General features: G+C 43.7%; 1 protein-coding gene across 1 annotated transcript in view; it reads left to right on the top strand.

The window, feature by feature from the left end:
- FOCAD (focadhesin) overlaps positions 1–15665 on the top strand; it is a 311074-nt gene that overhangs the window by 274101 nt on the left and 21308 nt on the right. Inside the window, exons 36-37 of the mRNA XM_044265592.1 lie at positions 12879–13007; positions 15522–15637. Coding sequence (XP_044121527.1) covers positions 12879–13007; positions 15522–15637 — 245 coding nt within the window. The remainder of the gene's footprint in view (positions 1–12878; positions 13008–15521; positions 15638–15665) is intronic.

Below are 15665 nucleotides of genomic sequence, written 5' to 3'. Positions count from 1 at the left end.
ACACATTACTAATGATGACCCCAGAGGAGTGGGGGCCGTGGGAGGCTGACCTCCGCCTCCGAAGCCCATTTACAAAAACAAAACCAGACCCTGCTCTGTGGGTCTAAATGGGATGGTCGAATGTGGAGGTGTGCATGCAAACGAGTGTTTTCTTCTTCAATATGCCCAGCTCATTTGAATTTTAATAACTCCCTTCTGAAGCAGCTTTTGAGTTTAAATGTCTGGATGTCACTCACTAGAGCCCAGTGGGGCTGCCGATAGGAAGGATGACGACGTTGGTGAGCTCTTTTGAGGAAGAAATGGCTTTAGAGAATAAAAATCATGCGTGGCCTAGGCAGGAGAGAGGAAACTTCAGGCGTGGTATGGCTTCACTGCCTCTGTGTGCTGCTTCCTAACTCGTGAGAGGAAGAAAAATGTGATGAGTTATCCTGGATCCACATTTACGCCAGGACAGGCTAGGGCATCATCAGGGTTAGCCAATCAGATTTGAGAAAGTGGATGCGAGGCTCTGGTGTGTAATGCTTAGGGCTTTTCTCCCCCTTGGATCCACATTTTAATATTCGGATGATAGAACACACAAGACGTTCAGAACATCCATTCCTTCACACAGGCCAAATCTGAAAACCCGACAGATGAAAATCTTTCTAGTTTTTAAAGACTACATTTAATAGCTTTGAATATAACTGGTTTTTTGCTCTGCCCCAACATTCTCCTTTCTTCCCTGATAACCATGACCTCTCATGGCAGATGTCATCAACATCATCATTATTTATTCCCATGGACATTTCTTCACAATGCTATTAAGATATTAAAATATGCTCAGAATCTATCTCTGCCTATCGTGGAATTATTATTATTTTTTCCCCTGAAGAGATTCTCAATTTCGACCCTTAGTTTTGCTTCTTTTTTATTAATTTATTCTTATTTTCTGATCTTTGTTTTTCATAGCCATACTCAGATTTCATTGAGATTATATCTGTTTCTTTCATAAAACATTTAAAGGGGATCAAAAACACTAAATAAAAGCAATGGTTCACTTCTGGTGCTAACACCGGGTATTTCTACCTAATGACTGAGGATTATTTTTCTTAACATTCTGTTGCTGGGGAATGTGACTAGCTTTCCAAGCTTGTGTTTTTCAGTTAAGCTTTAAAGTTCACAGAAGTATTATTTGAGGAAAGTATATTTAAATCCTTGCAATAAAATCTCTATGAATAGCATTTCCTTCTTGATCCGAATTCATTGGTCACTGATACATGTGCGTAAGTGCTGGACTCTTGTATAAACTATAGGTAGATATATTTTTCATTGGTCGTTTTGGACTATTAGCATGAGATGTGTTTATTGGTGAGTGTAGTCAAAGGAAGCAGGATTAATGAAGTCTGAGTGTAGAATAAACGATACGGGAAAGCTGTCCTGTTTTTCTGGTAAAATTATGATGTCGGTTGCTGAGATTGTGTTAAAGTATTTTAATTTAGTAATAGTTTACCTATATAAAGCTTTTGACAAGTATTACTAGAAAGGAATACTTGTATATTATACTAAGTTCAAAAATGGTTTCAATCTCCTATAATCTCACCACCCAGAGATAGCCACATAGATATTCCAACACAGGTCCTTCTAGATGTGTGTGTGTTAGATGATATTGAATCATAAAATTTCTTTTATTTTGTTGCCTGGTTTTTAAAAACTTAACTTTTCATGTAAATGGACATAATCACTCATCTCCTCCAAAAGAAGGTTTGGGGGAAAAGTACAAAAAGAATCCTTACATCGTTTCCTAGACATTTGTTAATGGGATACGTTTTGGGAGTATTTGATGGCTATTTTTGGTTATAAATACATGAAAAATACTTGAAAGGAAAAAAAGTCACCAATTATCCCATGACTTTCTAACTGTTATTGTCGCTCTTTTTTTTAAGATTTTATTTATTTCTTTGACAGACAGAAATCACAAGTAGGCAGAGAGGCAGGGAGAGAGAGAAGGGGAAGCAGGCTCTCGACCGAGCAGAGAGCCAAACTCAGGGCTTGATCCCAGGACCTGGGACCATCACCTGAGCCAAAGGCAGAGGCTTTAACCCACTGAGCCACCCAGGTGCCCCTATCGTCATTTAAAAAAATAATTCTCTTTAATTAGTTGCTTTTATGCACATGCAAAGTTTTTACATATTTCCAAATAAACATACACTTTGAATCTTTCATTATCATTTCCCTACTTTTCATTATATCTCCATAGTTACCATTTTTTAATGATGGTAGAATATTCCATCAACTTGATGGATCATAATTTAGCCATTTTTCTATGCGTCATTTAAAAAATTTCCATTATGGGGAACATCTCTATGCATGTAGCTTTTGCTTTTCTACATAGAGGTTTCCTCAAGATACATTCTCAGCAACTTATAATTGGCAAAAGGATTTGGTGATGCTGGGGATGGCTTGGCCTCATTGTTCTTCGAAAGGATTGGACAGGTTTTGGTACCTCAGCCCTGGGTACACGTGAAAAGCAGTATATTTTTGCGGTAAAAGGCGTGAGAGTCAGGCTCCCGTGGCTCACGCCTCATGCCCACCACAGGCAGGCTATGTACTTTGAGTCAAGCTGCTTAAGTCCCAAAGCCCCAGTTGCTTCTGTAAAGTGGAGAAAATAACTGAATCTTCTTTATAGAGTTTTGGTAAAGATTATGAGTCACATTATGTCACAGTGCTTAGAAAACAAAGTAAGAAACCCTTTCTAGCTATCATTTTACAAAGCAAACCAACATACAGATAAACAGATGATTACAATAAAAATCCATCAGGTATAAAATGATACCATAGCACTGCTTTAATTTACATTTCATTGCCAGAAGGAATGAACACTTTTGTGTGTATTTACTATTCAAGAAGTTTATTTTTAAATTAAATTTAGACAACACTTTTTTAAAAAATTCAATTACTTGGTTTTGAAGTAAGCTGTACACCCAAAGTGGGGCTGTGGGGCTTGAACTCACAGCCATGAGATCAAGAGTAGTATACTCTACTGACTGAGCCAGCGAGGCACCTCCAAGATTTGTACATTGTTTTTCTCTTACTTTTTGTTTTGAAATGAATCCAAACTTGTAAAAAAGCGAAAATAGCCAGAGAACCCTATCCAGGTTTCACTGACCATCCAAGTGATGTCTTTAGCAGAGAATAAATTTAATCCAGAATGTCACACTGCACTTACCTGTCCTATCTCTTCAGTCTCCTTCAATCCAGAATAGCTCCTCAGTTGTTCTTTACCTTTCAAGACTTGAACATGCAGGGTGCCTGGTGGGTTAAAGCCTCTGCCTTCAGCTCGGGTCGTGATCCCGGGGTGCTGGGATCGAGCCCCGCATTGGGCTCTCTGCTCAGCAGGGACTCGGCCTCCTCCTCTCTCTCTCTCTCTCTGCCTGCTTCTCTGCCTACTTGTGATCTCCATCTGTCAAATAAGTAAATAAAATCTTAAAAAAAAAAATAAATAAAGGCTGGAACATGCTTTTTGGATTTTTGTTTTTCGTTTTTTTGGGAGTTTTTGGTGGTTTTTTGTTTTTTGGGTTTTTTTTGAAAGAGCATGAGTGGGAGCAGGGAGGAGCAGAGGGAAATAGAGAAATTTTTTTTTTTTAAGATTTATTTTTTATATTTTAGAGAGAGAGAGAATCCTCAAGCAGGCTCTCTGCTGAGCAGGGAGCCGGACATGGGTCTTGATCCCACACAAAAATTTTATTTCATGTAATTATTTGCTATTCTATTATTCATTATTTCAACCATCATACTGTTCCATATTTGATCAGTGAGAACCTCTTTAAATTGGCTTTGTGTCGTTTTGACATGACCCCATCATTCTGTGAGTACATTGTTTCATTGTGGCCCAAGAAGATGTGCTAGGCTCAGCTCGTATTATCCTCAGCTCTGTAACAGCCAGGTAGCTCAGGTTCCTTTTAGTGGGGAGTGATACTTCTAAACAAAGATCTGGGTACAAATTCTCCTTGTTCCTGAGAGGATCACTGCTCCCAAGCGTCCTCAGTGAACAGTTGTTAGGAAATAGACACACACCCCCCACCTCTCTCTCTCACTCTCATATCTATATTCATTTTTTTATCTCACTTTATATACATGGAAAGCCACTAGTTTATAGTAATATCTCCAATTCCCGTTCAACACCACAAGGTTCATTGTACTTTTTTCCTCTTTTCATATTTGTAACTCTCTTCCCTGAGAGTGAGAAACCGGCTCCGTTTTTCTCCTAGAGCTCCTCATTTGTGGAGGCGCCCTGGATGTGAACAGTCTGCTGTCCCCACTGGGCCACAGCCCTGTGGAAGCCACCTTCCCCTCTTGGATCCTGATCCCCAGGGGGCAGCCACGCTGCTTGGCAGCCTTCCTGGTGCAAAGGGGTCTGGGGATGTTATTGTAGTGATGAATTCTGAATGTTGTTGACGTGCTTCTACAGAACATCCTACCAAGTCTGAATATCTCACCTCTCAGAATCTTCAGCTGTTTCTAACTACCGTCTGGATTTAGAGTAGTTTCTGGCAGGGGCGAAGCACCTCTTCGACTCTGCAACTAAGCCATGCTGTCATTATCTCAACCTGTGTGTTCTGTGACTTGGTCTAGGAAAATCCTAGTGACCCCTTCCATGTTGGTTTAAACATCCTTTCCTTATTCAGTGTTTCCAGACTAGTTTGGAAACTAGTTTATGTTACATTTTCCAATGTTTCTCACAGTACTTGACATAGGAGTAGTTATTTTCTTAATTGTTTCTGACTTTTTGTTTAAAATCTCTCTTTCCCATTGGACTGTCGTTTCCTCCTGTTCTTCCTCAAGGACAGGAAGAACATAGGTGTTTTATCCTAAATGCTTTGAGAACAGAGTACTTGACGTTTAATCATTTTCAAATATTGATTGATCTACAGCTCTGTGTGTGTGTGTGTGTGTACACGTATATTAGATAATTCTAAGCTAAGTGCTTCTAAACAACACTGAGGATGGAGAAAATAACGGCATGTCCACACTACGCGAACAGCACGCTGTGATGGGGAATAGACACGCCACCGGCTGTCAGCCAACTGCTTGTTACCAGACTTTTACTGGAGGGGTTACACATGTGTGTTGTGGCATTGAGATGTGATCCTCTGTGTAGCTAAAGTATGTGTGATAATGGGTCCTGTTGTAATGCATTATGTTCGGATATGCCATTTATATCAAGGTTCTTTGAGACTGTCAACTGGATGAGAGATTTAAAGCAACTTTGTATCTGGATTTTAAAACATCTGGATCCTGTTAACAAGGACTATTAGGCCTTCTCAGTTCCAAAGCCATCGTCTCTAAAGCATTCCTGAATTTCTTTTTATCTAAGGCACTTTCTTGAAAGACAAAGCACAGCCAAGAAGGGAGCTAATCATTCCCTTGCTTAGACTTGGATTCCTGTGTCCAGTGCTGAAGATCTCTGGGGAGCGAACCACGTGACTCTGTTCTCCCTTTTGGGGACTCCCCCCACCCCCCACCCCCAACCACCGCGTGCTTGGAACTGCCAAGTATTTTCTCCATTCCTAACAGTTACTATAATTCCTTTCATTCCAGTTAGTGTCAGAATTAGTTCCCTGCAAATACAGCGGAAAATTTTGTGTGATTCTAGTTATGCCTCTCAGTACCAATGCTCTGCCCTTTTTTTAAAAGGGGAAGATTTATTGTGTCATAGCACTTACTTGATTTTCAAGCCTCTGTTCCCTGCTTCAAGGTCTTGTTTCTGACTCTTGCTTGTGCATCAGGTCAGTTCCAAAGAGTGGAGAAGCAAGGTGCAAAGTGTATAGTGAAGTGTGGTTGTGTGTAGTTACATATAGTGCAAGTTGTTGGCACAATAGCTTCTTGTGTAAGCAATAAAATAGGGTGTGGTTTTGTGTGTGCCTGTGTGAAATGGTCATATTTTGCACTGGGTCCTGATGTTAGAGCACGTAGTGTCTGTCTTTCCTGATTCCCTCGATCCTCCAGAAACAACAAAATTTCTGTAGTAAATTCTGTAGAAGGACCTGGAATAAAATGTTATGTAATTTTGAAAACACTTGACCTGAGAAAAAGAATTTAAAGGTATCTACTTATGAATTAATGATTTCCAATATAAAACTGGATTCATGTCCTTAATAGGAGAGAAAAGCAGTTCTATGCACAGATTTTTGTGTCCTGTCTGCCAGTTCATCAGGCCATTTCTGAGAATCACATGCCAAAACGACCCCAAAAATGCGGCTTCATTTTCTGTATGTGATGTCTACTTTGCTGCCCACATTATAGGGACAGTTGCCCCATGTGTGTAACCAGGATGGTGTTCTGGGAATGGCTAACCAGTTAATTCCTAGCACAGCATTTTGATTTTTATCACACCTGATTCTCTCCTTGTCGGTGTGTCTGTCCTCTCATTAGAATATAAGCGCCATTAGTGAAGGTGCCTATTCCGTCTTGTTGAACACTCTTACTCATGTCTGGAACAGTGCGTGGTACCCCCTAGATGCTCAGTGATCAAATGAATGAATTTTTTTTTTTTTTTTTTTTGGTGACTATGTTTACTTTTTTTGGTCAGAAATTCTTCTCTTTGTAAGAGCAGTGGTAAATTCCCTGATAATACTTCCTGCACTCCTGGTATTATATCTTAAGATGGAATAGAAATAAAGCTTCAGTTATTGGTAGCAGAGGCTAGAAACATGGCAGATGTGTTGAGCTTTTAACATTTTCAGAAAGCGAAAAAGCGCTTGTCAGAGGGGAGAAAAACATCACTGGAAGGTACACTACTAGTTTTCCCTTTCTAGGTTGGCAGAGGCAAAGGTAAGGAGGAAGTAGGTTAGTTGGTGACTAGTCTAAGAAAACATACTGATTTTTGAGGTCCTGGGATTGAGCCCCGCTTCGGCTCCCTGCTCAGTAGGGAGTCTGCTTCTCCCTCCCTCTGCCTCTGCCCCTACCCCCACTCATGCTCTCTCTCGCTCTCTCTAACAAATAAAATCTTTTTTTAAAAAAAATGCTGATTTTTGAGGTGGCTCTAGCTGGAAATAAGAATGTAAAACATCAGGAAAGGCCTGGATGAGTACCGTGGATTGACCTGTCATCAATACATGAATGGGGAGTCTGCTTCTCCCTCTGCCCATCTGTCATTTGTGCTCTCCCTCCCTCCCTCTCTCTCTCTCTCTCTGAGAAGAAGAACCGGACTCCCTGCTGAGCAGAGAGCCCAACATAGGGCTCAATCCCAGGACCCTGAGATCATGAGCTGAGCCAAGGGCAGATGTTTAACCCACTGAGCCACCCAGGCACTCTTTGTTCTAACCATTTTAAAATGTTCAGTTCAGTGGCATTTCATGGATTCACAGTGTTGTGCAAGCATCACCACTATGTAGCTCCCGAATATTTTCAGCGCCCCAAAAGGAAACCTTGTACCCATTGAGCAGTTGGCTTCCCATTTCCCCCAGCCCTAGCAACCACTAATCTGCCTCTGTCTCTGTGGATATGCCTGTTCTCTATGCTTTATTTAAGTGAAATGTACACTGTATGGCACTTTGTGACTGGCTTCTTTCTCTTTGCATAATGCTTTCAAGGTTGACCCATGTTCTGGTGAACATCAGAATTGCATTCCTCTTTACAGCTGAGTAATATGCCATTGAGTGAATATACACTTTATTCATTCATTCGTCAGTTGATGGACATTTGGGTTGTTTTCACCTATTTTCACCTATTTTCAATTCTTTTGGACATATGTGAGTGCAATTGCTGGGTCCTATAGTAATCCTGTGTAATTTTTCAAGAAACTGCCAAACTGTTTTTCCATAGTGGTCATACCATTTTATATGCCTGCCAGCAATATATGAGGGTTCTGATTTCTCTACCCCCTTGCCTGGTAAACCATTATACCCTCTGTTCATCTGGCTGTTTCTCCAGTCACCAGGGCAGCAATTTGCCATGTGTTCTGCCCTCTGTTGCAGAACCTAGAATTGTGGATTTTTTAGTCTGTTCAGCTTTTTACTTGTTATCAGGACAGCGTGGCGACTTTCAAGAAGTCATTCCTTTTAACTTTTTTTAATTGTAAAAAAGCACAACGTGAAATTTACCATCTTGACCATTTTTTAAAAGATTTTTTAAAAAAGATTTTATTTATTTATTTGACAGACAGAGATCACACGTAGGCAGAGAGGCAGGCAGAGAGAGAGGAGGAAGCAGGCCCCCCACTGAGCAGAGAGCCCGATGCGGGGCTCCATCCCAGGACCCTGGGATCATGACCTGAGCCGAAGGCAGAGGCTTTAACCCATGAGCCATGAGGCGCCCCTAAAGATTTTATTTATGTATTTGTTAGAGAAGCAGAGAGAGAGAGCATGAACAGGGGGAGGAGCAGCAGGCAGAAGAAGAAGCAGGCTCCCCACCAAGCAAGGAGCCTGATGTGGGACTCCATCCCAGGACCCTGGGATCATGACCTGAGCTGAAGGCAGACACTTAACTGACTGAGCTACCCAGGCGTTCCACCATCTTAACCATTTTTAAGTATATGGTTCAGTAGTGTTACATATGTTCACACTGTTGTAAAAACCAATCTCCAAATGATTTTCATTGTGCAAAACTGAAGCTCTGTACCTATTAAATAATGTCTACCCTTTCTCCTGCCCCATTATCCCTGGCAGCCATCATTCTGTTTTCTGTTTTTCTTAATTTGACCACTTAAATGCCTGATATAAAGAGACTTGTACAGTATTTGTCTTGTTGTGACCGTGTTGTCTCATTCAGCATAGTGTCTTCAAGATTCATTTATGTTGTAGCATATGACAGGATTGCCTTTCTTTCTTTCTTTCTTTCTTTCTTTTTTTAGTAAGTAATATCTTTTTTTTTTTAAGATTTTATTTATTTATTTGACAAACAGAGATCACAAGCAGGCAGAGAGGCAGGCAGAGAGAGAGGAGGAAGCAGGCTCCCCGCTGAGCAGAGAGCCCAATGCAGGGCTCGATCCCAGGACCCTGGGACCATGACCCTAGCCAAAGGCAGAGGCTTTAACCCACTGAGCCACCCAGGCACCCCTGCCTTTCTTTTTAATATTGACTACTGTTTCATGTGTGTATCAATCACATTTTTTTCTCCATTTATCCGCTGACTGATGTTTGGGTTGCTTCTGTTTGTTGGCCATTGTGAATAGTACTGCTGTGAACAGTGGTGTACAAACATCTCTTCAAGATTTCTGCTTGTAATTCGTTTGAATATATGCTCAGAAATGGGATTTCTAGATCATATGGCAGTTCTGTTTTTAGTTTTTTGAGGCGCCATCATACCGTTTTCCATACGGGTTCTACCATTTTATAATACCACTGACAGTCCACAAGGGTTCCAGTTTCTCTAGTTTCTCCACATCTTTACCAACACGTGTTATTTTCTTTTCCTTTCCTTTTTAAAAAATAGTAGTTGTCCTAATGGGTGTTATCTCATTGTGAGATATTATCTCATTGTGGTTTGATTTGCAATTCTCTACTGATTAGGGATGTTGAGCATCTTTCCAAATTATTATTGGTTCTTTGTGTATCATCTCTAGAAAAACTCTACCCCTGCTTCTCCTTTCCCATATGCAGCATCTTCTGATTCTGCTACTTTTCTGCTGATTTAACCTCTGCTTCTCCTCTTTCCCTATGCTTTTTCTTTTTGCAGCAGTTTATCGTTTAGCAGACTTTGCCCCAACTTCTGCTTCCCTTCTTCCCAGGACTGCTGATTCTGCTGGCTTTTCTGCCTCAGCTTCTTCTTCTCCTGTCCTCCTTTCTGCAGCATTTGCCCTTTTGCTGATTGAACCCACCTTAGCTTCCCCTTTGTTCTGTGCCTTCTCATTTTGCTGCCTCTTCTGCCTCAGCTTCTCCCTTTTCTTGTGCTTTTCCTTTCTACAGCTGTTGTTTCCTTTACGGATTCTGTCCCCACCTCAGCTTCCCCTTTGTTCAGTCCCTGCTGATCGTGCTGCCTCGTCTGCCTCAGCGTCTCCCTTTTCTTCTGCTTCTCCTTTCTGCAACTGTTGTTCCTTTTTCAGATTCTGTCCCTACCGCAGCTTCCCGCTCGTTCAGTCCCTGCTGATCGTGCTGCCTCAGCTTCTCCCTTTCCCTGTGCTTCTCCTTTCTGCAGCTGTTGTTCCTTTTTCAGATTCTGTCCCCACCTCAGCTTTCCCCTTATTCAGTCCCTGCTGATCGTGCTGCCTTTTCTGTCTCAGCTTCTCCTTTGGTGCTTCTCCTTTCTGCACCTGTTGTTCCTTTTTCAGATTCAGTCCGCACCTCAGCTTCCTGCTTGTTTAGTCCCTGCTGATCGTGCTGCCTTTTCTGCCTCAGCTTCTCCCTTTCCCTGTGCTTCTCCTTTCTGCAGCTGTTGTTCCTTTTTCAGATTCTGTCCCCACCGCAGCTTCCCGCTCATTCAGTCCCTGCTGATCGTGCTGCCTCAGCTTCTCCCTTTTCTTATGCTTCTCCTTTCTGCAGCTGTTGTTCCTTTTTCAGATTCTGTCCCCACCGCAGCTTCCCGCTCGTTCAGTCCCTGCTGATCGTGCTGCCTCAGCTTCTCCCTTTTCTTGTGCTTCTCCTTTCTGCAGCTGTTGTTCCTTTTTCAGATTCTGTCCCCACCGCAGCTTTCCCCTTATTCAGTCCCTGCTGATCGTGCTGCCTTTTCTGTCTCAGCTTCTCCTTTGGTGCTTCTCCTTTCTGCAGCTGTTGTTCCTTTTTCAGATTCTGCCCCCACCGCAGCTTCCCCCTTATTCAGTCCCTGCTGATCGTGCTGTCTTTTCTGTCTCAGCTTCTCCTTTGGTGCTTCTCCTTTCTGCAGCTGTTGTTCCTTTTTCAGATTCTGTCCCCACCGCAGCTTCCCCCTTGTTCAGTCCCTGCTGATCGTGCTGTCTTTTCTGTCTCAGCTTCTCCTTTGGTGCTTCTCCTTTCTGCAGCTGTTGTTCCTTTTTCAGATTCTGTCCCCACCGCAGCTTCCCCCTTATTCAGTCCCTGCTGATCGTGCTGCCTTTTCTGTCTCAGCTTCTTCTTTGGTGCTTCTCCTTTCTGCAGCTGTTGTTCTTTCATATTCTGTCCCCACCGCAGCTTCCCGCTCGTTCAGTCCCTGCTGATCGTGCTGCCTCAGCTTCTCCCTTTCCCTGTGCTTCTCCTTTCTGCAGCTGTTGTTCCTTTTTCAGATTCTGTCCCCACCGCAGCTTCCCCCTTGTTCAGTCCCTGCTGATCGTGCTGCCTTTTCTGTCTCAGCGTCTTCTTTGGTGCTTCTCCTTTCTGCAGCTGTTGTTCCTTTTTCAGATTCTGTCCCCACCGCAGCTTCCCCCTTGTTCAGTCCCTGCTGATCGTGCTGCCTTTTCTGTCTCAGCGTCTTCTTTGGTGCTTCTCCTTTCTGCAGCTGTTGTTCCTTTTTCAGATTCTGTCCCCACCGCAGCTTCCCCCTTGTTCAGTCCCTGCTGATCGTGCTGCCTTTTCTGTCTCAGCTTCTCCTTTGGTGCTTCTCCTTTCTGCAGCTGTTGTTCCTTTTTCAGATTTTGTCCCCACCGCAGCTTCCCCCTTATTCAGTCCCTGCTGATCGTGCTGCCTTTTCTGTCTCAGCGTCTTCTTTGGTGCTTCTCCTTTCTGCAGCTGTTGTTCTTTCATATTCTGTCCCCACCGCAGCTTCCCACTCGTTCAGTCCCTGCTGATCGTGCTGCCTCAGCTTCTCCCTTTCCCTGTGCTTCTCCTTTCTGCAGCTGTTTTCCTTTTTCAGATTCTGTCCCCACCACAGCTTCCTGCTCATTCAGTCCCTGCTGATCGTGCTGCCTCAGCTTCTCCCTTTTCCTGGGCTTCTCCTTTCTACAGCTGTTGCTCCTTTCACTGACTCTGCCCTCACCTCTGCTTCCTCCTTTTTCAGCCCCTCCTGATCGTGCTGCCTCTTCTGCCCAGCTTCTTCTTCTCTTGCGCTTGTCCTTTCTGCAGTTGTTGCTCCTTTTCTGACTCCACCCCTTTGCTTCATTCTCTTTCAGTGGCTGCTGATTCTGCTGCTTATCTGATGATCCTTACCTGTTTTTCCTTTTCCTACTGATGCTTTTCCTGAGTCTACTGCTCTTTCTGCTGATGCTGATTTCCCTTATGTCACGTGTGTTGATCCAGCCGCTCTTGCTTCTCCTTGCTATTTTAGTTTTTTGCACATCATTTCTGGCTCCCTTCGAACTTCACTTTTATATGGCCCTTAGTGGCTACTCGAACCCTGACTGTGTGTTCTGGCTCCACTCATAATTACTCCACTGTTTCATCGTGTCGTTTTCAAATTAGCTTCCTTCTAAAAAAAAAAAAAACACAAACAATGTGCATAAACAGTGAATTTTGGATCACTGAAAAAAATTAAATTAAATTAAAAAAATTATGGTAAAGCTATGTACTGTCGTAGAGAGCTGATCAACTGGGATATTAGCTGTATCGTAGGTGCTCACCCCTGGAGCTGTCAGCCATGGCCCAGGCTGCAGAGTCAGTCCTGGGGGGAGGGGGCTGCAGGCACCAAGGGACTTCGTGGTCGTTTGAACCGACCGTGCCCGAGTAGGCGATAGTTCTCTCCTTTTCTGGAAGTGAGTGAATGAATAATGAGGCAATAATGGGGATCGGTTACTCTTTTTAGAAAGTTGGATGAAGTACCCACAGTGAGGAGGGAAGACAGTTAAGTAGTAATGTGGGATGTGTCTGTCCGGACGAGAGGGGGCAACTGAAGGCGAATAGGAAGGAGAAGCACGGAAGGAGCAGGCGTCTGTAACAGACAGGGTTGAGATTGAAGGCCCGACCGCAGTTGCAGGTGTGCTACCAAATCGTTTGAAACTGGAAAGAGGGAAAGTTGGCATTTCCCCCGCTCACGGTGCTGTCAAGGTGTCTCACTAATTTGTTTCCTTTCTGTCGCAGGTCCCGAGTCTGTGCCTCCTTCCCTTCTCAAAGTCGTGATGAAACCCATTGCAGCTGTCGGAGAAAGCTACCAGTATCCTCCTGTGAACTGGGCCGCACTCCTCTCTCCACTTATGAGGCTAAACTTCGGTAAATATCAAATGTTTTTAGGCCTTCAGACCCTGCTTTTAGGATGTGACCTGAATAGAAAGAGAGATTCTGGTGGTGACTGGAGAGACCTTTGGGATCTTGAGGTTTGTCTTCTTGGATGGAAGAGCTGGGTTACTTCCACAGAGTCACTTTCTAGATCGGTGAGGCTGAGCAGGAGGAGGTCTGAAGACACAGGCCAGGTACTCATCAAAGCAGTGCTTGGCTGACGTGTGCCTGTTGCTGCGTGTATGGTGCAGGTCCCAGAAAGCCCGGTTTGATGGTCATCACACTGCACGTCTCTGAGAGCTCTAGGATTCAAGGAAGCGCCCTGTGGCATGGAGCATTAGTTTTCTGTTGCTGCTGGAACAAGTTACCACACATTTAGTGGCTTGAAGCACAGCAAATTTATCAGCTTATAGTTCTGTCGATCAGAAGTCCAGCATGGTTCTTGGCCACAGCATCGTTCTTTCCTAGATGCCCTGAGGAGTGCTATGGTCTGTGTTTTTGTCCCCCCAAAATCTGTATGTTGAAATCCTAATCCCTAGTGTGTTGGTATGTGGGGCCTTTAGGAGGTAAGTAGGTCATGAGTGTGGAGCCCTCAGAGGCCCCTGAGAGCTCCTTAGCCCCTCCCGCAGAGTGAGGACACAGCGAGAGTTGGCATTCTACAGCCGGGGACACAGGGTTCCACCAGAACCCGACCATCCTGGCACCCTGATCTTAGACTTCCAGCTGCCAGAACGGTGACAAGCATATTTCTATTGTTTATAAACCAGCTGTTCTGTGACATTTTGTTAGAGCAGCCCAAGGAGATGAAGGCAGGGAGAATCTATTTCTTTCCCTTTCCCAGCTTCTAGAGGCTGCCCACATTCCATGGTTTGTGTCCCCCTGTTTCTTCATCTTCAAAGCCTGCTACGGAGAGCCACAATCTTGTCACACTGTCCTCTTCCTTGTTCCTTACAACCAAGAAAGGTTTTCCACATTAAAGACTCATGTGATTAATGGGTCCATTTGCATAAACCAGGATAATCTCCCCACCTCAGCAATCCTTAACCTCAATCACTTCTCAGAAGCACCTGGGTGGCTCAGTGGGTTAAGCCGCTGCCTTAGGCTCGGGTCATGATCTCCGGGTCCTGGGATCGAGCCCCGTATCGGGCTCTCTGCTCAGCAGGGAGCCTGCTTCCTCCTCTCTCTCTCTGCCTGCCTCTCTGACTACTTCTGATCTGTCAAGTAAAGAAAAATCTTTAAAAAAAAAAAAAAAAAAAAAAAAAGAAAGAAGTTCCTCTGCCAAGCAGGGTAACACAACATAGTCACAACTCCAGGCATTAAGATGGCAGCATCTTTAAGGGCCGAGCTTCTCTTTACCACAGACACTTTGTGAGGAGAGACAGAGGGAGCACACACCTCTCATTCACCTACCACAGCCTCTTTTATGATGTTAGTGTATGCAGATTTAATCCCATGTACTTCCCCCCCACCTGAAGAAAAAGATTGGGGAGAACCACCTTTTAACAGTGCTGTATTACTCTGTGTGTGTGTATTTGCAGTGTTTTCTCTGTTATTTACAGTGGGGTGCTCGCTTACATATGATATGCAGAAAGACTTGTAAACTGTAATTTATGTACAACTGAAAGGATAATCAAAGATGATTTTGACTATACACAGGTTTTGCACTTAAATGCTTTCATTTGAACCTAATACCTCTGTAACTACGATGTCACCGTACCGTGTTTCTGGAGATTTCGTTTGAAAAGTATGTTCTCCGGAGCTTCCCCTGTTTTTATGCGCTGTATTAAAAATGTTCGTGTTTTAGTATAAATCCTTAGAAAAAAGAAGAAAAGGTCTGGTTGAGAAAATATGCTTGCTGATGGGAATCGGGCTAATAAAAGTCTGGATTGCAAGAGAATGTGATGACCAATTTTTTTTTTTTAAAGATTTCTATTTATTTACTTGACACAGAGGGAGAGATCACAAGTAGGCTGAGAGGCAGGCAGAGAGAGAGGGGGAAGCAGGCTCTTCGATGAACAGAGAGCCCGATTCGGGGCTCGATCCTAGGACACTGAGACCATGACCTGAGCCAAAGGCAGAGGCTTACCCCACTGAGCCACCCAGGCACCCCATGTGGCTACATTTTTAAGTCCTTCTGGACATAAACAGATTTCTCTGTCTTCAGAATGAAAGATGGAGAGGAGGGGAAAACAGAGACAGGGAGTTCGTTTATCTAGAATTTTTCTCAAGTTTTTGTTAGCATTAGATTCTTTAGATTTCTTAGGACATGATAAGAGAAATTTCCTGAGCGAGATCATGGCCCTTGCCAGTTCCAAGACTTACCCCTCTGCTGCCAGTGGGTACAATCTTTGCTTCATAGTGGAAAGGTCACTTGGCATATCTTTTGGTTCACTTAAGTACTGTTACTGGGAGAAGTCATACCAGCAGACGCTTTGATTTGAGACATGGAAGCCTGACAGTGAGTCCCAGGAGCAGCTGTATTACCTATATTCTTGTCTTCTCTTGCAGGGGAAGAGATCCAGCAGCTGTGCCTTGAAATTATGGTGACACAGGCGCAGTCCTCCCAGAATGCAGCTGCGCTCTTGGGACTGTGGGTGATGCCACCCCTGATCCACAGTTTGAGCGTAAGTCACATTGAAGGGTGCTGGGCAG

This window comes from Neovison vison, chromosome 9 (assembly GCF_020171115.1).
Source record: "Neovison vison isolate M4711 chromosome 9, ASM_NN_V1, whole genome shotgun sequence".
Taxonomy (NCBI): domain Eukaryota; kingdom Metazoa; phylum Chordata; class Mammalia; order Carnivora; family Mustelidae; genus Neogale; species Neogale vison.
This window is presented reverse-complemented; position numbering and strand designations above follow the sequence as displayed.